The sequence below is a fragment of the Sciurus carolinensis genome, chromosome 3 (genome assembly GCF_902686445.1).
Source record: "Sciurus carolinensis chromosome 3, mSciCar1.2, whole genome shotgun sequence".
Classification (NCBI taxonomy): Eukaryota; Metazoa; Chordata; class Mammalia; order Rodentia; family Sciuridae; genus Sciurus; species Sciurus carolinensis.
In genome coordinates, this window is record NC_062215.1 from 38,487,479 (window position 1) to 38,512,860 (window position 25,382).

Genomic DNA, 25,382 nt, shown 5'->3' on the forward strand with positions numbered 1-25,382 from the left:
ATCAACCTTCTCTGGTTATCTGGGAAGCTGGTGTGAAAGAGAAGGCTCTATTTTTTGCTTTCTGATCTGTCCAGTGCCTCCAACTACCTGCTCTGTTGTTAACTCATTTGGCTGGGAGCTGAAGCCACTGGAGTGGCAATTCTTGCAGGAATTGGGGGTACTTGGAGGTGGTGAGGGGAAAGGCCTGTGGAGGGCACTTAAGCCTAGGGCCCCCGGGGAAGGGCTAGAGGGGGTCCAGGGAGGGCTGGAGGTCGTGGGGTGACACCTAGGTTTCCTTCTCTGTGTGGGGATAAGAACTGCAAATCTAAAGAAAAAGAAGAAAAGGCAACCCACTCTCTCCCTCCTTGCAATCCACCCCATTCACCCATAGTCATCCAATATCAGATCGTCTTTGCAGGAGTGGGTTTCCCAGTCTCAGTAAACGGAGCTGCTGGGGTGTCCTTCTGTCTGCCTCTTGCACGATGCCCCGCCCTGTAACACATCACCAAACACCATATCATCAAACTGGGCAGATATAAGCACCTGAGTCTGCAGGGTCAAGGTCTCTGCTCTAGACTTGGGGGGTTGTGTCGCTAACTCTGGGACAGAGTCGCGCTGCAGAGGAGAAACACTGGTGGTGAATCCTCCGCGATCCCTTACACAGGTACTTACAAGGCGCCAGGTCTGTACGCGTTGCCCAGCTGGGCTGTGGTGAAGGCAGGGCGCGGTGACTGCGGCTCCGCAGGTCTGGGCGCTACCCACAGAACTCTTTTCTGCTCGGGGAATTTAATTTGTTACCCACTTAGTGCCACCTTTCAGGGACAGCGGGCTGTGGAGGACGAGGGAGCTGGGAGGCTGGGAATGTGGGAGAGGCGTGAGCAGCACAGGCTAAGGCTTCCTAAAGCATGCCTGGTAAGTTTTCCCACAGTTCAGGAGCACCAAGGACTTGAAACAACCAAATCTTGTACCGAGGACCCTGCGGATGAAGTCAAGAGAGGTTGTGGCCTGAGGGACGAATAAGGTAGTGTTCAGTCTATGACAAGAGGCTGTGTTCCCCAGCCTTGCCCATAAGCCCCTGTCTTGGAGCACAGTAACAGCATCAGCCGGGATGGGCAGGTCCCAGGGTAGCCCACGAAGCCCTGGGTCCTCTATAAAGTAGCTGCTAGAGCTCTGCAGAGGTTGGCAGTGGAGAGTCCTTTTATTTCCCTTTTGCACCTGACTGTCTTAAGAGCCAGAAGAGAATTCTTCCAGACTAGTACAGTAGGGAGTTAGGGGTTGCTTGAACGCAGGGCTCGTCGGGGCAGTAGCTCGTCGGAGTTTTCCTGCGCAAGGGGTTGGGGTGGGGTGGAGGCTGAGTGTGGCTGTCCAGAGCCATGCCTCTAGGAGGAGATGGGGCGGGGCCAAAGCTTCCTGTACTTCGCCCTACCAGAAGGGGGCAAAGCTGGGAAGTCTTGGTGGGGAAAAAGAAACTGATCTCTCATCTGTCTGTCACGGGTAGAGGTAAGAATTCTTGCTGCCAGCTATCAGGTGAGCAACTTAGTGTGACAGCACCCTCAAGTCAGAGTATTCATTCCGGTGTATTCACAAGACTGGGGACTCTTCTATTTAAATAAGACGAGTCATCCTAAGTTTTACTAATTCCTTCTAAATCAAAGAAGAGGGAAATGTCATGATCCATTCCTGGCCTGATTATGAAAATCTACAGGTGTTTATACCTATCAGAAAATAGAAATTAATTTCAGTATTATTGCCATGGTAACAGGACATTAAGTAAGCAACCATTCATAATGAGTATCCCTTTGGTAGACTAATGGACACGTTCACAGAACAGAAGGATAGACTCTTGAGACCTGGTGTCTTAAAGGGGTAGATTGTTGGGGGACTGGGAATCTACCTGGGTAATTCCACAAAGCACAGTAATTCCTGCTTTTTTGTGTGGTAAAGGAAAATAGAACACCTCGTGTTGGGATCACTTTCTCTGGAGGTCAGGACAGCCTGTTCCAGGCCACACACAGGGTTTCCACTGAGAGGGGACTTGGCAGTTCTGAGAAATATAAGTTTAAAATGTGCCAGGGATAGAGCAGGAGGATCATTATCAAAAGAATAATGCCAAGGAAAAGGTCTGAACATATTTAATACAGATAAAACTCTTCCTCAAATATTTTCAACTTGAAGTTTGTTGAATCCAGAAACTAGAAATGGAGGGGCCTTGGTATTTGCTGTTCATATATCTTCCTTAGTGAAGTGTATGTTCCAATCTTTTATTCTTTTTTAAATTGCATTGTTTGCTTTATTATTACTTGTGGGGGGCAAGAAAATAGGGTTATTCAAAGCCAACTTTGTAGAAAGATAGAGACTTTTTGTCCCAAATCATTATCCTCAGAGAACTCAAGGTGAGGACAGCTTTTTATAAGACAGGGCAAAGTGAAAAAAAGGCATAAATATACATGTCCAGATTCAGTCAGCAGAGAACCTGTCAGTCTCAACTTCCTTGGCATCTGTCCCCAGCAGGAGGAAGATTTTATTCTCAGCATGAGAAAGTTCAGAAGTCAAAACAATGTGAAGCTTTAATTTCAAAAAGGGCTGTTTCGAATCCCTTAGAGAAACAAGTTATCACAAAGTTGCTCTTAATTTTAGAGGTAGTCCATTTCAAATCCCCCTGTTTAGTTCATCCCATGGTCTCCAGGGACCCCAGGCTACATGAAATGTGTCTGGCTGCCCATCATCAGATGTGTGTGCATACCCCTTCAAGGAACTGGAACACAGGAGTCAAATGCTTATTCTGGAAGGAGGCAGTCTGCAATATTTAATAGCTCCCCCTAGAGGAAGGGTTTTCATGTTAGTTCCTGTAAGAACACTCTTTCAGCACTCCCCACTCCCTGTGTTTATTTTTGGTGGAGTTTGACAAGTGACTTCCTGTGAATTTCCTGCCCCCTATCTTTGAATGATTTCCTCTGAAAACATTCCTGATTAGTTACCCTGCATGCTTCTGCCTCACTACAGGAGCTTTGACCTGTTTTTCAATCTGAGTGGTCCTGAATTGTTCTCTCCCAAGACAAGAGATGTCTCTCAAGAAGGATCCAAGTAGCTCCCAGAGAGAAAGAGGAACTTAACTCAGGACTAGCGGGAAAGAGAATTTCACATGTCCCAGTTAAAGGCATAGACAGATATATTTAGGAAAGTAGATGAATATTCAAGAGAGAATGGGGACAATCTAAGAGGGAGAGATAGCATGTTTTCTTATTTTACTTTTTGAGTGTTCTCTATATAATTTAGATGACAAGTTCTTTTTCTCCAATCAGGGGCTTGTTTTCATTATTTTAACAGAGTCTTTTAAAGAAAAAAAATTTTTTTCTGGTTTTGGGTATTGAACCCAGGGCTTCACTCATGCTAGTGAAGTACTCTACCACTGACCAACAATGACAGCCTTTGTTTTTTGTTTTGTTTTGTTTCGTTCTGTTTTAATTTTGATACTGGGTTTTGCAAAGTTGCCCGGGCTGACTTTGAACTTGTGCTCCCCCTGCCTCAGTCTCCCAAGTAGCTAGGATTGCAGGTGTGCCCTCTGTACCTGGATGAAAAAGAAGTTCTTAAAGTTCAACGTTTCTTTTTTTCTTCTATGCATTTAGTGTCATCTCTAAGAAATGTTTGCCTCACCCAAGGGTGTACTTTCCTCTAGAAGTGTTTTAGTTGAGGGACTGAATATACATCCAGACAGAACTCTGACCTACCACCTCTGCAGCCACCAACCCAGGAGGCTAAACCATAACTGCTGGAGCTGTTGGTCAAAAGTGTCAGGACTTGGCCAATAACTGACAGTTTCCCTAATTTCTGCCCTCCCTTCCAACTCAGGGTCAATCAAGGAAGCCAAATACATTTCTCAACCTAATCACAGAGGATGCTCCATCTCTAGTTCCCTTGCCTCAGCTTGCTCCTTAATGACACCTCAAATCAGACCACACCGAGCTTTCTTTTTGGTCCCTAAGAAGACTTCCCACTGCCCTCCCTGTCATCAACCCTCTGCCATATCCAAACAATGGTGACTCATTCCCTTCCTATAGTAAACCCTGAATAAACGTTCTTACCTTTTTTCATTTGGATGGTTTTCATTAATGTCCACAGTTTTTCTGGAGTTCCACCAAGACATCATCTACACTCCTTGTTGTCAATCCCAGGCTTCCACCAGGTATGGTACCTACACAGGTCTCTTGTATCTTGCTACAAGTGGCTTGTTGAGTCTGCACTGATGTGGTAAGTCAGCACGAGTTCTGGACTTTTCTCTCCTTGTGTTGACTTGGCTGTTTATCCTCAGATTGGCACTCAGATTTTGTTCCTGATTCCCATTTGCCTGGCATCCACGGAGCAATTGGCCTTTTTGTGATGCTCTATTTAGAAGCGTTTGTCATGGGATGGGGATATGGCTCAACCACAGAGCACTTGCCTAGCATGTGCAAGGCCCTGGGTTCCACACCCAGGCCTGCAAAATAAAAATAAAGCGCTTGTCATAAGAAGAATCACAAGACAGAACACAGGCATAGACCCTAGAAGGATGTTCAAGATGGCCTTGCAGACCAGTGAGTTTGCAATTCTCCCTCAACTGTCCATTAGGACAAATTTGGCAGTGGGTCATTTATAAAACCAGATTAAAGTTCTCCTCCTATCTTCAGTTTTTGTCCTGAGGCCTTGGCTTTGATCCAGCCAGCTGGGGTCACAGATTGTCAGGTCTGGATTCAGATGGCCAACCGTGAGGTCAATAACATGAGACACAAAGCTCATAAGCATTACATTCTCTCTGATGCTATCGGCTCTTGTAAGGTGTTCAAAGTCTAGATCCTCTGCTCAACTAGGAAAAACTGCTCTTATATGTCCACTACTACTTCATGCACCTTGGTAATAGCTTAACTTCAAGGGTGGTTTGGTCCTTTAATGACCACTTGGGGGAGCATTTGAATAAAATTGCTCATTTGAGAAGCACCTTAGAAAAGTAAAAGGTTAAGTAAGATTTTGTAAGGCCAACTGGGCAGCAGTTTGGGGTTGATATGGAGGCCCTCAAATGAAACTCTGAATCAAAAATTGCTTCACTACAAGATTCTTTTCCCAAAGACAGGAAGCATTCGCACACACTTAAGCAACAACAAATAAGGCTCATTTCTCTAGTAAATCTGCCCCTCCCCGCCGTCCTCCAGTTGCCTCCCTGCCTCCATCTTATCCCTCTCATCTCTCCTCAGTTGACACCTCCCTTCTCTTTCACTTGTCTGGACTCTTGACCTTTAACCTACAACTCTCCTGAAACTTCAAAATATCAGTTGTCTCTAAAGCTCTATCCTTCTCTTGAGCCAGGAATGAAATCAATTGCAAAATTTAAACCTTGGACTAACATTCCCTGTGCTTTAGGAAAAGTATTGTGAGAACTGTTCATACTTACATAAAGAAACCCCTGTTCTATAAATCACCACTGTGGGACATTTCAACTCTAGTGTGAGATCCAGAAGAAGACCACCCTTGATTATCTGGGGACACTGCCTAGGGGGAATTACTGACTCCTTGTTTATATAAATAATCAGAAGAGGAATCTCATCAGTGGGAGTCATACAAATAGAATGTATGTGAGAAACTTAATCCTTAGCTCTGACAGAAGTCATTAATGGTGCTATCTCTTCCCTATGGAATACAAATTAGCACAAGCAGTGAGAGCAATCATTGGCACAGTAGTGATGGACAGTGGCATTAATCTAGAGTTCTTCTTGGTTAGCCATGGCAGCATCTGTGTCATTACTAGCACTTCCTGATGAACTTGAAGCATTGAAACAAGCAAGGTGAAGCAGGCTATGTAATCAGCTCACAGGACGGGAATCTTGGTTGTGTGAGATTGATCCTCATGGCTTTTGGGATTTGTTCTTTTGGTCTGGGTTGGACTCTAGGGATTCCTAGTTGCAGGGCATCTTAGAAGCACTGTTAAAGTACTCTTGATGCTGGTCCACTGGATTCTTTCCAAAGTTTTAAATTCTTCTGCATAGCCCCTCTCATCAAATGATCATGATACCAAAGATCAAGATCTTGCAAGAGAGTTTGCTGTGGAGATGACCAAACAATCCTTGAGGAGTGAACATCTGGATTTCCAGTTGCCCATGAGTTGGTTATCATCTTGCAAGCAAGAAAATGACCAAGGGAAGTGGAGAGGGACTGAGAGACTGATTATACCCATGGACAATGGCCAGACCATGTATAAAAAGAGAACTCTGACCCATAACCTCTGCAATGATTGGCCCCAAATGATCAGGACTTGGTCAATAACTAATGGCTTCCCTAGTCCCTGCCCCCACTTCCAACTTAGGACCAACCAGAGAAAGTCAAAATGCTCTCCAGACCAGTCACAGAAGATGTCCTGCTTCTAGCAAGCCCACTTCTGGCTCACCCATAACCACAACCTCAGATCAGAGCATACTTCCTTTTCCCCACTATAAATCTTCCACTTCTAACTGGTATCATTTTCCTCTTGACTGAAACACTTTCTTTAACATTTCTTATATTAACAGTTCTCTGATAATGAATTCTTTCAGTTTTTTGACATCTAAGAAAGTTTTAAAAATTTCACCTTCATTGTAAATTGATTTTTAAAATGAAGTTGAAATTTACATAACATAAAATTAGTCATTTTAGAGTGATTAATTCAGTGGCACTGAGCACCCACAAGGTTGTGCAAGCACCACTTTTATCAAGCTTCAAAACATTTTCATCACTCTCCTGTGACTCCCCACTAAGCCATTCCTTCACATTCCCACATTTCCTTGGCTCCCGGAGACCTTCCAACCCCCCTTTGGTTTTAATGACTGTCCATTCTGGGCATTTCATATCAATGGAATCAGTGTGACCTTCTGTGACTGGTTTCTTTTGCTCAGCGTATTATTTTCCAGGATCATCCACATTAAATCGTGTATCAGCACTTCATTTCTTTCTACAGTTGACTAGTACTCTATTACATGGATATAGCACAGTCTGTTCATGTGTGCATCTGTGGGTAGACATCTGAGTCGTTTCCACCTTTTGGCTGTCATGAAGAAAGCTACTATGAACTTGTTGAGTCTCAAGGACTTGTCTGAGTACCATTTCAGCTTTGTTGGTTACATATTCACGGGTGGAATTGCTGGGTCATATAGTAATTCTGCTTGACATTTCAAAGAACCTCCAATCTGTTTTCCAAAGAGACTGCACATTTTTACACTACAACCATCAGTGTATGAGGGTTCTAATTTCTCTACATCCTCACTTGTTACTTTCAGATTTAAAAACAAATTATGCCCATCCAAGTGGATATAAAGTGGTATGTGACTATGGTTTCTGTTTTGCATTTCCCTGATGCTTAGTTGAGTAACATTTCATGTGCTTACTGTCTATTTGTGTATCTTCTTCAGAGAAATATGTGTTCAAGTACTTTGGTCTCTTAAGAAGCTGAGTTGTTTGTTTCTTTGCTATTGGGTCACATTCATTTTTGAAAGATATTTTTGATGGGCATAGAACTCTCCTCTCTCCATGGTCCTTTTTTACTGGTGCATGATTGAGGTACATACTGATGGTATTTGTTGTTACATATTTGTACATGGGTGTAGAACTCTTAGGTTGACAGGGTTTGTTTTTTTCTTTTTTTCTTTCTTTCTTTTTTTTTTTTTTTTTTTACTTTTAGTGGTTTAAAATGTTGATTCCCTATCTTCTTTCTTGCCTTCTTTTTGAACAAAACCCAATATGATCCAACACAATCACTCCCTAAATAAAAAAAAAACAACAACAAACTAATGTCAACTTTTGTTCCTCCATATGTAATGTGTCTTTTTCCTCTTGATGCTTTTAAGATTTTCTCTTTATCACCTGTTGTGAGCAATTGAATTACGATGTGTCTTGGTATAGTGTTCTTTATCTTTTTAGTACTTGGAGTTTGTGGAGCATCTTAGGATTTTTGTTTTTATTAATAGGTTATAGTTATACTTAACAGTGAGTTTCATTTTGACATATGCCTAAATGCATATAACACAATTTCCTTCCTCTCCACACGCCCAGCACTTCCCCATTTCCTCCCCTCCTCCCTCCCTCTGATGTCCTTTCTACACTCTGTTGGACCTCCTTCTATCTATTTATTTATTTTTAATTGGTACACTATAATTGTATCTAAAGTGGAATCATTGTGATGGTTCATATATGCACATAGCACAGTTGGGTCGACTTCACTCCCCAGTTCTCTCCTGGAACATCTGAGATCTTGATCTTGATTTTTCATTGTGTTCATCAAACTTGGAAGATTTCTGGCCACTATTTCATCAGCAATATTTTAGTCATTCGAGACAGGAGAGTAATCATCTCTGATACTCTTTTTTGACTGGGAGTGGAGGCTTCGCAAATGTAGTTGGGAAAGTCACAGTTCCTTAAGACAGCAAGAAGGAGTGGCCCCTGCCCTCACGGTGGCCTTCTTCTCTCTAACCAAACTCTTGCCTCCTTCCCTTCTTCTTTTGGCATTTGTTTCTTTATTTCTAAACAATGTGCTTATATTCTCTTTACCTCCTCCTCCCCACCCCCAGTTTTGAATATCATCTGAGTCCTTTTGGGCTCCTATCACAAGACACCATAAACTGGGTGGTTTATAAAAAGACAAAAGTTTATTTCTCACAATGCTGGAGGTTGGGAGGTCTAAGATGAAGGTATCTGTTAAGGGTCCTCTTTGGTTCAAAGATGGCACATTTTCACTGTTTCCTCATATGGCAGAAGGGGTGAACAAGCTCCCTTTGACCTATTTTTTTTTATAATGTTCAAACTTATTTTTTATTTATATATTTTTATTTGTTCTAATAAGTTATACACGATGGTGAAATGCATTTTGACACATCGTACATAAATGGAGTATAACTTCTCATTCATCTGCTTGTACATGATGGAGAGTTACACAGGTCATGTAATCATATATGCACATAGGGTAGTAATGTCCAATTCATTCTACTATCCTTCCTACCTCCATGATCCCTCCCTCCCTTCTCTCCCTTCAGTCTAGTTCAAAATACCTCTATTCTTCCCCTGCCCTTATTGTGAATTAGCTCTGCAAATCAGAGGAAATATTTGGCCTTTGGTTCTTTGGAATTGGTTTATTTTGCTTAGCATAATATTCTCCAGTTCCATCCATTTACTGGCAAATGCCATAATTTCCTTCTTCTTTAAACTGAGTAATGTTGCATCATGTATATGTACCACATTTTCTGTATCCATTCATCTGTTGAAGTGCATCCAGGTTGGTTTCATAGTTTATCTATTGTGAATTGAGCTGCTATCAGTATTGATGTGACTGTGTCACTGTAGTATGCAGATTTTAAGTCCTTTGGGTATGAACCTAGGAGTGGGATAACTGTGTCAAATGATGGTTCCATTCTAAGTTTTCCGAGGAATCTCCATACTGCTTTCCAGTGGTTGCACCGATTTGCAGTCCCACCAGCAATATATGTTGAACCTTTTTCCCCACATCTCACCAACATTTACTGTTGCTTGTATTCCTGATCATTGTCATTCTAACAATGAGTGAGATGGAATCTCAGGATAGTTTTGACTTGTAGTTGTTAGAGATATTGAACATTTTTTCATATATTTGTTCTGTGAAGTGTCTTTGACCTCTTTAAATTTTGTTGTCTATTTGTGTCAGAGGGGTCCAGAATGACATCAAGGTTGTCTTTCTCTCTCCCTTCTTTCCTTCCTTCCTGCCTTTCCTTTCCTTCCCTTCCCCTTTTCCTGATTTTCTTTCTTTCTTCCCTTTCCCTTTCCCTTTCCCCTTCCCCTTCCCCCTTTCCTTTCCTTTCTTTTCCTTTCCCTTTCCTTTCCCTTCCTTTCCCTTCCTTTCCCTTCCCTTCCTTTCCTTTCCTTCCTTCTTTCTTTATTTCTTTCTTTCATCTGTCCTTCCATCCTTCTTCTCTCTTTCCCTCTCTTTTCTCTCCCTTTCTTCCTTCCTCCTTTCTTTCCTTTCTCTCTCTCTCTCTCTCTCTCTCTCTCTCTCTCTCTCTCTCTCTCTCTCTCTCTCTCTCTCTCTCTTTCTCTCCCTCCCTCCCTCCCTGCCTCCTTCTCTCTCTTTCTTTCTTCTTTTATTTTCGGTACTACAGATTGAACTAAGGGATACTTGACCAGAAGCTGCATCCACAGTCCTTTTTTTTCTTTTTATTTTGAGATGGATCTTGCTATATTGCCCAGGCTGTCCTCAAACTTGTGATTCTCTGGCCTCAACCTCCCAAGTAACTGGGATTACAGGTATGTGCCACTGAGCCCAGAAGTCCAAAGGTTTTAAAATTTTCCTGATCCAAATTACTATCCCTTAGATCTCTTTTATAAGGTCCCTGCTCTCATGACCTAATCACCTCCAAAAATACCCACCTCCTAATACCATCACCCTGGGGGCTAACACTAAATTTTCAACACTGAATTTTAGAAGGAGATGAATATTCTGATGTGGCAGAGATTACCTATTTCTGGAAAAAAAGGATATAGCTGTCCAACACTTTGATTCCTCCGTTTTCTTTCCCCACTTCCTATCAATACAATTGCATCATCATTTCTCATTGGAACAGTATTCAGAGTTTATATTATTATGACTGTCATTTTGTTGACAGCTACACTATATAATACCTTATGGCTATGTTGTCTCCTTGATGACTTTGATTTTAACTTTAGACTTGTCTTATATTTGTGTTTGCATATTTTCCTAAGTCTAGATTGCTAATTCATCTCCAAACTCTCCACTTCCTCAGTTTAATCCATTCAGTATCCTGTCAACTGTAGTCTCTGGTGCTATCCATTGAAGCTGCTGCCCAGTTACTCCAGTTTTGACTGCTGATCCTCTAGGCCTGTCATTCTGGAATGGACCTTCACAAACATCTGGGAAATTGTGTTTGTTTTTCTTCTGGGTTGAATCCAGTTTCACTGCATCCAGGTTTTTGAGAGAGGAAATGTGGGAGCAGAGTCAAGACAGTGTCCAGAGAGACTGAGATCCAAAATCTCAGCTTACAGTGCTACCTCTTATGATAGAGGGTTTCATGATTAGGTGTGAGTGGCTTTAACTGTGCCTTTTTTCTCAGCTGCCACAGGCTGGTCCAAGCCTGGCAGTACTGCGTATCCCTCACACCGGCTCTTTAGCCCTGCTCTGTGGTTGTAAAGATGCATGCTCTCAGTCAGTGTGCCCTCTGCTGAGGTTCCTTGTTTTCAGGTCGGTTAGGCTATAGGAAACGTCTAAAGCCACTCAGACTGTGCCCTCATTGTTCCAAACAACCCCTGATTTTCTTCCAAATTCAGCCAGCATCTCTAAGTTGCAGGCATTGTGTTTTGGAGTTCTCCACCACCCTGGTCAGATTTGCACTGCACTCGGCAATTCTTCTGCCTGTCTATTGGTCTTTACATCGCTGGATGTTTCTTAATGAGTATCATTTTTCGATGGTTTGTGAGGAGAGAGGGAAGCACAGATATCTTTCTTGGGGTTCTTAAAATGAAGTCACCTAATCTAATAGGAAAAATAGCAATAGCAAGAAAAATAATTCTAATTTATTTATAGCTCTGCAAACCAACAACTTTTCTCTTTTAAAGAAAAGTCCAGATGAAAATTCATCAGAAAAGGTTAATCTTAACATGGTAACACAATGTGTGTCATTTTTCTTTAATTCCAGCTTTCAATTTTTATTTCGAGATTCAAAATTTCTTCTTTTTCCTTTTTCTTTTCTGTGTGTGTGTGTGTGTGTGTGTATGTGTAGCACTGGGTTTTGAACCCAGAAGTGATCTCTCACTGAGCTACATGTTCAGCCCTTTTTATTTTGAGTCAGAATCTTGCTAAGTTGCCAAGGCTGGCCTCAAATTTGGCAATCCTCCTGCCTCAACCCCCTGAGTAGCTGGGATTACAGGCATGTGCCACTGTGTCTGGCAAATTTCTTTTTATATTGAGTATATATCACTGCTGGGAAAAATATTAAAATAAAAGCAATATAGGGAACACTGAATGTGCTTTCAGAAAACAATTGTGTGTGCATGTAATCCCAGCTACTTGGAAGATTGAGGCAGGAGGATTGAAAGTTCAAGGCCACCCTGGGCATTTAAGCCTGGTCCTATTTCAAAAAAGGGGAGGTTGAGGATATAGCTCAATGGTAGAGCACACCTGGGTTCAATCCTCAGCATGATTAAAGAGAGAGGGGGAAGAATGTAATTGTACTTGCATAGTTAAAAATATATTACATGGAACACCCATGTGCCCATCTGGATTAAGAAATAGGTTTCTAGAACCTAAGAAGCTTCCTGTATGTTCTTTCTCTATTTCTCTGTCCCTCCTTAATTTCAGCCTTTCTCTTTCACTAGTGATGACCACTATTTTGAATGTTTATGCCTATTATTCCCTTACTTTTCTTTATAATATACTATCTATGTAGGTACCCTAAGTTACATTAATTTTGCATATTTTTGAACTTCATATAAACAGAAGCATGCTACATGTAGTCTGTGATTGCATACTTTTTCAACATTGTGTTCTTAGCGCTCATTCAAAACGGTGCCTGTAATAACAGTGCAGGGTCATGCAGTTTTCCAAACCTAGTTCAAATGTACTATGGTTTATTTCTAAATAGCAATGATCACTGCATTCTTGTTCACATCTCCAGGATATAGGCTATTTTGTTTTCTGTTTTAATGCCACAAAAAGTATCGGTTTAGTTTCCTCTTACAAATTTTTTTTTGTTTTAATTAGTTGTACATGACAGTAGAATGTACATACACATTTTGAGAGATCATACATAAATGGAATATAATCTTTCATTTTTCTGATTATACGTATCGTAGGATCACATGGGTCATGCAGTCATACGTGTACATGCAGTAACAACGTCTATTTTTTTTAAACCTCTATTTCAGAACATATAATAGGCCAGGAAGTTAATTTTCCCAGACACACAAAGCAAATGCTGGGAGAGGAGTGTAAACGCAGGTTTCTCCCTCCACAGCTCACGCGATTTACTACTATGTTGTACTACTTCTCTTTAGTGATTAGTTCGTAGCACAGCTGCATGAAGTTATTGGATATTGAAGCCAGTCAAGTCAGGAGATGCCCCTTTTGATCTGATTCCATGCATATCAAGCACCCTTCTGAACTCTGGCTTCAGGGGTCTGCTACCTCCAGGAAGAGGGCAGCGTATCAGGTTGAAATAGAGGCTCCGGCTGCCGATGCTGCATCTCTCCCCAGCAGAAACCAAGTACCTGCATGTCTCACATACTACAGTCTGTTTTGAATTTGGGGTAGTAAATCATCTTTCCTTAGATCCATTAGCTTTGGGGTTCTAAAAAGATACTTATGATCCTATAAAGCCAAGGCTGGAATTGGGACTCAGATAAAATCTTCAAGGATTCGCCATCCCTGTGGCAGTTGTCAGTGTGGACACCTGGTTTTTCTTGGCAACACCCTAACATCAAACTGAGCTCATTTGTTCAATGTTTGCATTGTGTACCCCTAAGTTACTATCTACTGGATCTCAGATCCTCTTCTTCCACTCTGGTCATGTACTCTTTTTATTTTGCTTGTATCAGTGCTTGTTGGTTTACAGACATACTACAGAGCAAGCTAAATACGGACCAAGGTGCATTTTGGTGCTGAGGTCCTGTTCTGGTCTTGCCTATACCTCTTCTAGTTGAAACTGCCTTTCAATGGTGCCTGCTGACAGAAACAGAAACAGAGACAGAGAAAGAGATAGTGAAAAAGAGAAAAAGAGAGAGAGACTCTACCTCATAGGAACAATGATAAATTCCCAATTTGATCAAATTTGATCCTTCCCCAAGTTGGATTTAAAAAATTGCCCAAGTCTCAATAAGAAGAGAAAGACAAAGAACCAAGAAAAAGGATACCCCTCAGCACACTCCAGAGATACTTTTTTAAAATTAGATCTTGCAGTTTACATAGTAGTTGGGTTCATCCCAACAGAATCATACATGCCTAGTTTGAGGCATGATCCTCCCACTTTTTCCTCCTTCCTCCCTCCCACTCACTCCTGTTCTCCTTTCTCAACTTTACTAGACTTCCTCTTGCTCATCTATTTATTTATTTATTTTTGATTGATTCTTGTTACTTACACATAAAGGTGAAATTGTGGTATATTCATATATGCACATAACATGATTTTTGAAGAATTCGTTCTGCATTGTCTCCCCCTTTCTGTCCCTCTGCTCTTCCTCTGGATCTCCTTCAATACAACTGATACTCCCTCTATCTTTATATTATCCTATCCTTCCCTCTTTTCCTTTATTTTACTCTCGCTTCCACATATGAGAGGAAATATTTGACCTTTGACTTCTGGGTCTATTTATTTTGCTTAGCATGATGGTATCCATTTCCATCTGCTTACCAGCAAATGCCATAATTTCATTCATCTTTATGTCTGAGTAGAACTCCATTGGCTATGTATACCACAGTTTCTTAATCCATTCATTTACTGATGGGCATCTGGGTTGATTCCATAATTTAGCACTAGTGAATGGTGCTGCTATAAACATTCAGGTAGCTGTATTGCTATACTACGCTGGTTTTAGTTCTTTTGGAAAATTACCAAGGTGCGTGATAGCTGGATCATATGGTGGCTCATTTCTAGTTTTTTGAGGAATCTCCATACTGCTTTCCAGAGTAGTTTTACTGGTCTGCAATCCCACTAACAATGTACAAGTGCACTTTTCCCCCACATACTCGCCAGCATTTAGTATTGTTTGTATTTTTGATAATTGCCATTCAGACTAGAGGGAATTGAAATCTTAGTGTGGTTTTGATTTGCATTTCCCCACATGCTAGAGATGTTAAACACTTTTTCACATTTTTGTTGGCCATTTGTGTTTCTTCTTTTGAGAAGTTTCCATTTAGTCCCTTTGTCTATTCATTGACTGGGTTATTTGTTTTTATGGTGTTAGGTTTTCCGAGTTCTTGCTATATGCTGGAGATGAATCCCCTATTGGAGGAGTCACTGCCAAGATTTTCTCCCGTTCTGTAGCCTCTCACCCCAGAGATACTTCTGACCAGGGGAGCTTTCTAGTTACATCGTAACTGCAATCCATTAGCCTTGTTGTAAATTGTTCTATTTTTCTCAGGTAACCGGACAGAGAGCCCCTGCCACTCAGAGAAATTGGCAAAAATCATTACTCACAGCATTTCTGTGGTGGCAATGGCAACCAGCAGACTTAGCTCCTCCATCTGCCCTCCATCCTTCATTCATGAGTGAATGTGGCCTCAAGCTATGTGGGAATAAGTGACATGACCAACCTCAGCAGGGTAGACTTACCCCACTGATTTTCCTGCTTTTTCTGTCCTTGTCCTGTTCTAATGGGTCTATCTTTTAGGAGAACATTTCAGGGTTGTCATTCAAGGGCTGAGAAGATGAGTCTCCAGATTGATTTGGAAACAAACTTTGCTGAGTTTGTTATAGATGCAGGAAAAGTCATCCTTGGGACTAGGCAAAGAATGGAAATGAACCCTCTACTACGGAAAAAACAGAATGAAGACATCTTGCAAGCAGTATGTGCTCTGCTGAATTCCGGAGGGGGAGTGATCAAGGCTAAGATTGAGAATGAAGACTACAATCACGAGGATGATGGAGTGGGGTTGGACCTGCCACCGATTTTTCAAAGCTATTTAGATGAGATGCAACAGGGAAACCTCTTTTTAATATTTGTGAAATCATGGAACACAGAAGTTTCAGATGTACGAGTTGCCACCTTGTGCTTTAATTTGTGCTACAGATACGAAACATCTACTGATGTCATGGATCCTCAGGAAGCACTGGTATTCCTCAAAGAGAAAACTCAGCCTCTCGTGACTATTTTTTTTTTTTTTTTGGGTGCTGGGGAATCGAACCCAGGGCCTTGTGCTTGCAAGGCAAGCACTCTACTGACTGAGCTATCTCCCCAGCCCCATCTCGTGACTATTTTTGATTCCAATTTGTTAAGTCCACAGGAATCTCAGGTTGGTGTACACTCTGAAGACAACATAGAGGACTCGGCTGCTGCTTTGTTTGATAGAGTGCAGCTGCAGTACCTGGAAAAACTCAACTTGACAGAGTCCATGCATGTCGAATTTCAAATGTTCCCAGCTGATCTGTCCCAGTGTGTTAAGGAGAGACTCCCCATATGTGTTTCTGCATTTGCCAATGCTGAAGGAGGCTATGTATTTTTGGGTGTGCATGATGAGACCCATCAAGTCATTGGATGTGAAAAAGAGAAAATAAATCTCTCCATCTTCAAGAATTCTGTGGAAGGCTGCATTAGGAAGTTACCTGTCCATCATTTCTGCACACAGAGGCATACAACGCAATATGCCATCAGGTTCCTTGAAGTCCATGATAAGGGGGCCCTCCGTGGATATGTCTGTGCTGTCAAGGTGGAGCGATTCTGCTGTGTGGTGTTTGCCAAAGGCCCTAGTTCCTGGCAGGTGAAAGACAACACTGTGAAACAGCTGACCACAAAGGAATGGGTAGAGTGGATGATGCAAGTCAACCCAGGTGAGGGAGCAAGTCTGAAAGTGATCCTCAGGTTGCTGCAGGGGAGTGGGGCAGAGAGGAAAGGGCAGCGTGGTGTTCTTCAGAAGCTGAGAAGGTAGATTTCCCCCTGAATTGCAGCTGCCTGACATTGATTCCTATGGAGGCAGCTCGTAGGTCATTGTTCTTCTCTCCCTCTGCCCATCTTGAACATGCTGCATTGGACAGATGTCCCAGGCTGGTAGCCCCACTAGAGATTGGTTGGGACTTGGATTAATTAGTATTAGTTATTTCTATTTTCACAATCTTTGTAATGTTCATATTAAACTCTCTTCCTTTTCTTCTTAATTATGAACTTGTATTTAGTTATTCAGGAAATTCCTTTTTCACATGTATAGATGTTTCCTTTTTAAGTAGCTTCCACTTTCTTCTGACTTCTCATTCTTGTCTGGTAAATATACTCCCTTTCTGGTGGTCTTACTTCCATTATATTTTATCTCGCTTTTTATTCATAGATAAATATCGTGCATAAGTTTATGGGGTATCAAGTGATGTTTACATATATGTGTACATTGTGTAATGTTCCAATCCAGGTAAGCATGTCTACATCCTCAAACATTTATCGTTACTTTGTAGTAAAAACATTCAAACTCCTTTCTTCTAGATGTCTTCACACTTTACAGTATATGCCACTTCAATTTTTGAACCTGAGCAGACCATGGCTTTCTCTTGCCTTGCATATTTCTTCTTTTTGTGCCTCAACATGTGCTACTCTCCATAACTGCTCAGCTTAAGAGTAGGGTTGTGTTGATGCATCTACCTTGGGAAAGAAAAGCTGAGATGAAATTAGAAAAAAGAAAATCAGTGCTAACTTCTTCAGAAGTCCAGAAAAAATAAAGTTCATTTCAGAATCTGCTTAGAAGTCTATATCCATTGACCTTCATATCTTCTAATTATGTCTTTAGAAATAGCCTTCTAAAAATATACAGATGCTTTAAATATAACAAAATTAAAACTTACAAACTATTGCTCCCTACTATGTTTCCCCCGCCAAAACCTTCAGAAGTCTTTTCTGAATGGACCTGGGATACACTGGGGTTATGACTCAGTTCAGCAGTATGTTGGATTCTTTCCTTTTGCATATCAAACTCATGGTGCTTGTATCCTAAGATCTTTCCAGGTTGCCTGAGATGCGCCTTGAGTTGAGTTTGTCACCCTCCATACCCCACAGCAGGACTGTGTACACGCATAAGAATTTGGAACGTCTGAAAGAACTGCAGAAACGTTACTTTCCAGGTAATTTGTCGTCTCTGGTTTCTTGGGAACATGTTGAGTGTTCCTTCATATAGGACAATGTTTTTTGACTCCAATGTTATATTACATACAAAGACAACTCCTGGAGGTTTAAGGACTTAAATGTCACAAACCTTCAAAACTTTCAGTAGAAACTATATGTGGATAATTTCCTAAACCATATTGAAATATATTAAACAAAAAGATCAATGAATTTCATTATATTAAATTAAGAACATCTGTTCCTCAAAAGATACCTTAAAGAAAGTGAAAGATATAACTAAAACCTTGAGGAAGACATTTGTAATCTGTGTAACAGGCAAAGGATTGGTATCGAGAATATAGAGAGAAAATATACAAAATTTTAAAAGAAAAAAAACAGTCCAGCAGAAAAATGGGAAATATAAAGATTCATATCTCAGAAAAGGAGATACAAATGTGTAATAAACTTACAAAGATGCTCAATCCATTGATAAAGACTAAAATGCAAATTAAAACCACAAGTAGATACCATTTACATTGTTTAATTTAAAAAATCACATATTGGAGATTTTGTAAGGAAACAATCTTTTGTTCATCACTGCTGGAAGTTTATGTTGGTCTAATCTCTTTGGGAAATGAGTTGAGCACTTCCGGGTATATTCAGTTATAGGCAAAATTCTACCATTCAACAATTTCTCTAGTTTTCTAGAGAAAAATGCATACATGTGCATCAGAGGATGTGTATACTTGTACATCTGCCCACGATTCCTCCTGAATTCACTATTTATAATTGCTTTAAACAGGATACAACCAGAATGTCTGGGCTCACAACAATGGATAAATATATTGCAGCATATTCACATAGCAGAGTGTTACTTATCAGTGAGGATGGATGAACGTCAACTCCCGCAGGCCCAGGTTGCGTCCAAGTAGTGTGTATGTTCATCTTCTCATGACCTTACTCACTGATTTACCTGATTCTTTCTTTGATAATATTTCATAGTATTCTTCAACATAGCTTTTCGTAATTATACCCAGCAACTCAGAAGGCTGAGGCAGAGGATCACAAGGTTGAGGCCAGCCTCATCAACTTAGTGAGACCTTGTCTCAAAATAAAAAAAAGGACTGAAAGTGTAGCTCAGATACAAAGCATCTCAGTACTCCCCCAAATTTCTTAATTTTAGCTGTTTTGATTATGAGTATATTATGCACACAGAAAGAAAAAAGCAAAGGTATAATGAATAAGTATATAATGAAACCATTTGAATAAACCCATCCCTATTTAAATTTTTTTTTTTTTTTTTTTTAGTTTTAGATAGACACAATACCTTTACTTTATTTATTTTTATGTGGTGCAGAGGATCAATATCAGGGACTCACTTAGTTGCTGAAGGTCTCACTCGATTGTCTCAGCCTCCTGAGTCTCTGGGATTTCAGGCAAGTGCCAGCACTCCTGGCCTTTCTTCTGTTTTAAACAGCACTCTCTGCAGTATACACTTTTCTGAAGATAACTCAAATGTAGGAGAGATTCCGAGTGGTAACAAGTGCTTATGAATTTAGACTTACATTGCCAAATTGAACTCCAAAAGGTAGCTCCAACTAAGCTTTCAGCAACATACTATCACATCAGGGTATTTCTCTTTTAGAAGAAGATCAGAATCATTTTGTTCTACCACAAAGAGAAAAAGATAATATAAGACTATTTTGATGGTCATTATATGAAATCAGTTCATTGATTTGGAAAGCATTGTTGTTTACACAACAGTAAAATTTCTCATAGTTGAGCATGAAATATCTCATCATTAATTCATCTTCTTTTCCATGTTCTATTAAATTTAAAACAACATTGCAGTATTTTTTAAACTTAACACTGAGAAAGAAAACATTGGCCATTAAACAATATGTTGTATCCTGACTTCAGAGATATTGAAGTACATTTATAATGAATGAAATGTATTATATCCCTCAATTGTTTTCAAAGTTGTATGCACATTGTTAGTACATATTAAATTTTATTCCTAGACTAGGATTCTTTTTTTTTTTTTTTTTTTTTTTTTTTGGTATCAGGGATTGCACCCAGGGGCTCTTATGGACTGAGCCACATCCCCAGGCCTTTTTGATAGTTTATTTACACACAGGGCCTGGCTAAGTGGCTGAGGCTGGCTTTGAACTCATGATGCTTCTGCCTCAGCCTCCTGAGGCACTGGGATTACGGCATGCACAACCGTACCCAGTTTAGACTAGGATTTTTTAATACTAATTTCTGATTGTTAATTATTTACGTGTAGGATATGTTCTGAGTTTTAAAGTATACATTATGAAACTCAGACAACAATAAGGAGACTCAAAGCCTTAAAAACCCCAGATTCTGTAAGACTTATTCCATTCTCCAGAGACAGACCATATGGTGCCTGTAGCATGCATTTAAGTTACTTATCTCATTTTCTCTGATGAACTCCTGCCTGTTACTCTGTGATAAAAATAAGGTCGCTGCTATGCCACTTCTAAACATTTTACTCAATAGTCTGATAAATGCAGAAAGCAAAGATATTTTTCAATTAACCTTCCTATATTTATGCATTTTTTGTACTTGCTTTTGTACATTGATTAATTATTCTAAAACAATGTTAAATCCCATCAGTAGTAAGCAATATCTTTAGTTTAATTGGATTGTTTTTGTTTTTTGTTTGTTTGTTTTCTGAGGCAAGTTCTCAATATGTTACCCAGGCTCACCTTGAACTGCTGGGCCCAAGCCATCTTCCTGCCTCAGCCTCCAGAGTAGCTGGGACTATAGGCATGTGCCCCAGGGCCCTGCTAATCCACTTTTACAGAAAACAACTACAGCATTTCTCTGGGCCCAGACAAACTTTACTGGTGTTTTCATTTGCTTTCTGGACAGCTTGATGTACTGTGGGTATCCGCAACTAAGCAGTAACAAAATATCTCTCTCATTCTGACAATCCTCTAATTCTTCTGTATAGTGTGCATATTATTATATATGACATATGATTTTTATAGCATTTGTTCCAAATGATGGGTAGGGAAGTCCTCCTCCTACCACCAACCGCAGAAATCTGGACTCATCCTTGACTCTTCTTTCTCCCTTAAATGTGAAGTTCAAATTTTATGTGCAATGATTTTTTTTCTTGGAAGAAAAAAAAAGAAGATTCATAATGTTGGTTAGATTTCAAATTAGGGCTGTTACCCCCACCCCAAATTTTAAGAATTACCAATTATATATGTAATAACATTTTTTAAACACACCCATAAATACATGTATATCCCAAAACCTTTTAAAATTTTTGTTTGTTCTAATTAGTTGTACATGAAATTAGAATGGATTAATACATTTTGATAGATCATACATAAATGGAGTATAATCTCTCATGTTTCTGATTATACATATTGTAGGATCACATCTGTCATGCAGTCATATATGTACATGCGATAATAATTTCACTCTACTATCATTCCTTCCTCCATATCCCTTCCCCTCCTTTCACTCCTCTCTACCTAATGCAAAGTAACTCTATTCTTCCCTATCCCCGCCCCCCTTATTGTGAATTAGCACCCGCACATCAGAGAAAACATTTGGCCTTTGGTTTTTTTGGTTTGGCTTATTACACTTAGCATGGTGGTCTCTAACTCCATCCATTTACCAGCAAATGCCAGAATTTCATTCTTCTTTAAAGCTGAGTAATATTCCATCGTGCATATATATATATATATACCACATTTTCTTTATCTATTCATTTGATGAAGGGTACCCATGTTGGTTTCATGTTTGAGCTATAGTAAATTGAACTGTTATAAACATTGATGTGACTGCATCACTGTAATATGTTGATTTTTAAGTCCTTTGGATGAAAACCGAGGAGTTGGATAACTGGGTCAAATGGTGGTTCCATTCCAGGTTTTCTGAGGAATCTCCATACTGCTTTCCAGGATGGCTACACCAATTTGCATTCCCACCAGCAATGTCTGAGTGTGCCTTTTTCCACCACATCCTCGCCAATATTTATTGGTGCTTGTATTCTTGAAAATTGCCATTCTGATTGGAGTCAGATGAAATCTCAGGATAGTTTTGACTCACATTTCTCTAATTGCTAGAGATGTTGAACATATTTTCATACGTTTGTTGATCAATTGTACATCTTCTGTGAAGTGTCTGTTCAGTTCCTTAGCCCATTTATTGACTGGGTTATTCATTTTTTGGTGTTTTTTTCTTTTTGTTGTTGTTCTTTATATGTCCTAGAGAGTAATGCTTTATCTGAGGTGCATGTGGAAAAGATTTTCTCCCACCCTGTAGACTTTCTTGTTCAGAAGTTATTTTTTAAAAGTTTATATACATGAAGTAGATGGTTTGTTGTAAAGTTCTATAAGTTTTAAAATACGTGTAGGTTTTTGTAACCACCACCACACTCAGATACAAAACAGCTCCATTCCGCCCAAAATAAAGCTCTTCCATGCTTCCCCCCTTGTGGTCACACTCTCCCCAAACCCAACCTCAGGCAACCACAGGTCTCTTCTTCTTGCCTAGTTCTGCTTTGTGGAAAGTCCTTCATTGAAACCACACAGTACCCGGCCTGTGCCAGGTGTTAAGATGGCACTCAAAGGCCTTCCTGCCCACGTTGCCTCCCCCTCTTTGGCCCTCACAAACCCCTTAGGGGAACTTCGGTGGGCCTTGCTGTTTCTTTGGCCTGTGCTTTGTTCATGCACCCCATTTTGACCATCTCACCACTCTCCACCCTTCAGCTGGCTGACTCCAAGTCACCCTTTGAGAGTCTGTTCAACTGTCATCCTCTTCATGAAGACTTTCATATTGTGTCCCTTCCTGAACTCTCCCTGTCCTTGATCCTCACACAATATTTTATGGACTCTTTTCCAGTAGCTTTTATGACTTTGGGTCATAAATATTGTAGTCTCTATTGAAACAACATCATTTTTTTTGTCCCCTGTGTATAAGCTAGTATTGACACGTGGCGGGGCCCAAGTGTCAACTGGATCTAGTACACACATTGGTGATTATTCCTTGTCTGGGGATTCTCTAACTTACTCAAGTTCTTTCCTTGTCCAGTGTTATCAGACAGACTGGTGTATACTCCAGAAAGCATCTACAAGGAACTCTTCTCACAACATAAAGGACTCAGAGACCTAATCAATAGAGAAATGCGCCCTGTCTCTCAAGGGATCTTGATTTTTTCTCAAAGCTGGGCTGTGGATTTGGGTCTGAAAGCGAATCAGAATGTCGTCTGTGATGCCCTTCTGATTTCCCAGAACAACACCCCCATCCTTTACACCGTCTTCAGGAGGTGGGATGTGTGGTGCAGGGGCTATTCTGTGAAGCTTGCCCATTCCTTGAAGCAGAGGCTGGTGGACACAGGGGGCTACACTGGCAGAGTGGGCATCGTTCCCTTGTTCTTCCTGCTGAATCCTGCTGGAACGTCAGTGAGCCATCAGAATTCAGAAGCACAATTTTACCCTGAATCCTACAATGTTACCACCATCCAGTACGTAGAATCTCTGTTACAGTCCCTTGTGATCGTCCTGCTTGGCTTCAAATCCTTTTTAAGTGAAGAGCTGGGCTCTGAGATTTGGAACCTGCTCACGGATCAACAGTATGAGTTGCTTTCAAAGAACCTTCACAAGACCAGAGAGCTGTTTGTTCACGGCTTACCTGGGTCAGGGAAGACCATCGTGGCTCTGAAGATCATGCAGAAGATCAGGAATGTGTTTGATTGTCAACCAGGTGACATTCTCTACATCTGTGAGAACCACCCCCTGAAGAAATTTGTGAGGTGCTCAGTCTGACTATATTCACATTCTTTTCTTGGGTCACTTTGGTGGGACTTTAAGTTTATGTGGTAAGGTTTCTATTGCATTTACCAAGTCCATGAGAATCTAAGAATAGAGTTGGCTTCCTTTGTTTGATTGAAGAAATCTAACGGTGTTTTTTTTTTTTTTTATTTTTTTTTCTCACACTTTCAGCAATAAAAACATGTGCAAGGCAGTGACCCGGAAAACCTTCATGAAACATGACTTTGAAGAGATTCAACACATCATCGTGGATGAAGCTCAGAATTTCCGCACCGAAGATGGGGACTGGTATAGGAAGGTCAAAACCATCACTCAGAGAAGAGAGGGTGGTCCAGGAATTCTCTGGATTTTTCTAGACTACTTTCAGACCAACCACTTGAGTTGCAGTGGCCTCCCTGCTCTCTCAGACCAGTTTCCAAGAGCAGAGCTCACCAGCGTGGTCCGCCATGCAGATGAAATAGCCCAATACCTACAAGCAGTGATGCACGAGGTCAGAGAAAATCCTCCACCTAATGTCCCCGCTGAGTCCCTGGTGATGCTCCACGAACCTACCTGGGCTCAGGGTGTTCCAGGCAATGTAGAAACTGTTGAGTACTTGGGCTTGGAGGAGACAGTGGTCTACGTGGCAGAGAAGTGCCAGCTTCTCTGGAGGAATGGTTACTTTCCCAGGGATGTTGCTCTGCTTTTCGCCAAAGCAACCGAAGTAGAAAAAAATAAAGATAAATTTCTAATGGCAATGAGGAAGAGAAAGATGTCTCAGCTCAACGGGGAAGTGGATCCATTCGTCCAGATCAGGGATGCATTGGGTGTTCTGAGTGATGACTTTGTGTTGGACAGCGTCCATCGATTTTCAGGCCTCGAAAGAAACATCGTGTTTGGGATCATTCCACAGGCTACTGAGCCAGCCATTTTCAACAATCTTCTGTTCTGTCTGGCTTCCAGGGCGAGGAAGCATTTGTATGTTCTAAGGGTTTTTAACTGACAGGAAGATGTCAGTCTTCAGTTAGTAGATCTCACGTCTAGTTGACCGTGAAACTACTTGATCTGAGCATGGAAGCATCAGACATTTAAGAAGCTCTTGCTCATTCAGGCATGTGTCCTTGTAGGTATTGGAGGCTGGGGGTAGTGTGGCAAATAAGACCCATAAAATTCTTCCTTGGGGCAGACAGTAAACAAATACAGGTACAAGGAATTTCAGACAGAAATACGGGATATCAGAGAGAGGACCCTGAGACCCAGAGATTGTGCATTTGTGTGTGTGGAGGGAGGGGTTGGATATTCATGTTCGGGAAGTTCTCGGTGAGAGAAGAAGCCATCATGGGAAGACCTCTAATCCGTATGTCCCAGACAGAGTCGGGGATTATTTTTAGCACAATCATGTGCAGAAATGCTTAAGTATGGTGTGCAAGGAAAGTGAAGGATGGAGAGGGACGATGTGTCTGGCATTGTGGAGGCTGGGAATGGGCAGAGCGTTTCCCCATGTAAGATCACAAGCCACAAAGAATCATTTTGACTGCATGTTAGTGCTTTATTATTTTCACTTTGTCTTTTAATAGTGTTAGTGTCTTGTTTGATTTTTTTTCCCCAGGAAGCAGGGTTTTATTCTGCAACATGGAGGAAAGATGCTTTGCCCACCTGCACCAGATGCAAATGGTTACGGCTCAGGTACTGGCCAGAAAGGCCCCTTGTGGATCCCATGCAGGGTTCTAAAGACAAATCAGAGTCTGAAAATTCTGAGCTTTCTTCCCATAAACACATTCCTATCGTTATTTACAGAATTTACTTTTCAACTGGTATTGAAAATTATACAAAAAATTT

At 40.9% G+C, this 25,382-nt stretch overlaps 1 protein-coding gene across 3 annotated transcripts; it reads left to right on the top strand.

Annotated features, from left to right (window-relative positions):
• Positions 1–512: 512 nt before the first annotated feature.
• LOC124980439 (schlafen family member 5-like) lies at positions 513–24,818 on the top strand. Of its 3 annotated transcripts, XM_047545991.1 has the most exons (7): positions 513–643; positions 4,099–4,227; positions 15,340–15,807; positions 15,913–16,496; positions 17,643–17,768; positions 22,825–23,545; positions 23,736–24,818. In XM_047545991.1, exons 2-7 carry the CDS (start codon positions 4,223–4,225, stop codon positions 24,544–24,546), a joined length of 2,715 nt encoding a protein of 904 aa, XP_047401947.1. In that variant the 5' UTR covers positions 513–643; positions 4,099–4,222; the 3' UTR covers positions 24,547–24,818. The 3 variants fall into 3 exon arrangements, with proteins under 3 accessions (XP_047401947.1, XP_047401948.1, XP_047401949.1); XM_047545992.1 differs by lacking the exon at positions 4,099–4,227 and having other exon boundaries at positions 522–643; XM_047545993.1 differs by lacking the exons at positions 513–643; positions 4,099–4,227 and adding an exon at positions 10,107–10,245.
• The last annotated feature ends 564 nt before the right edge of the window (positions 24,819–25,382 follow it).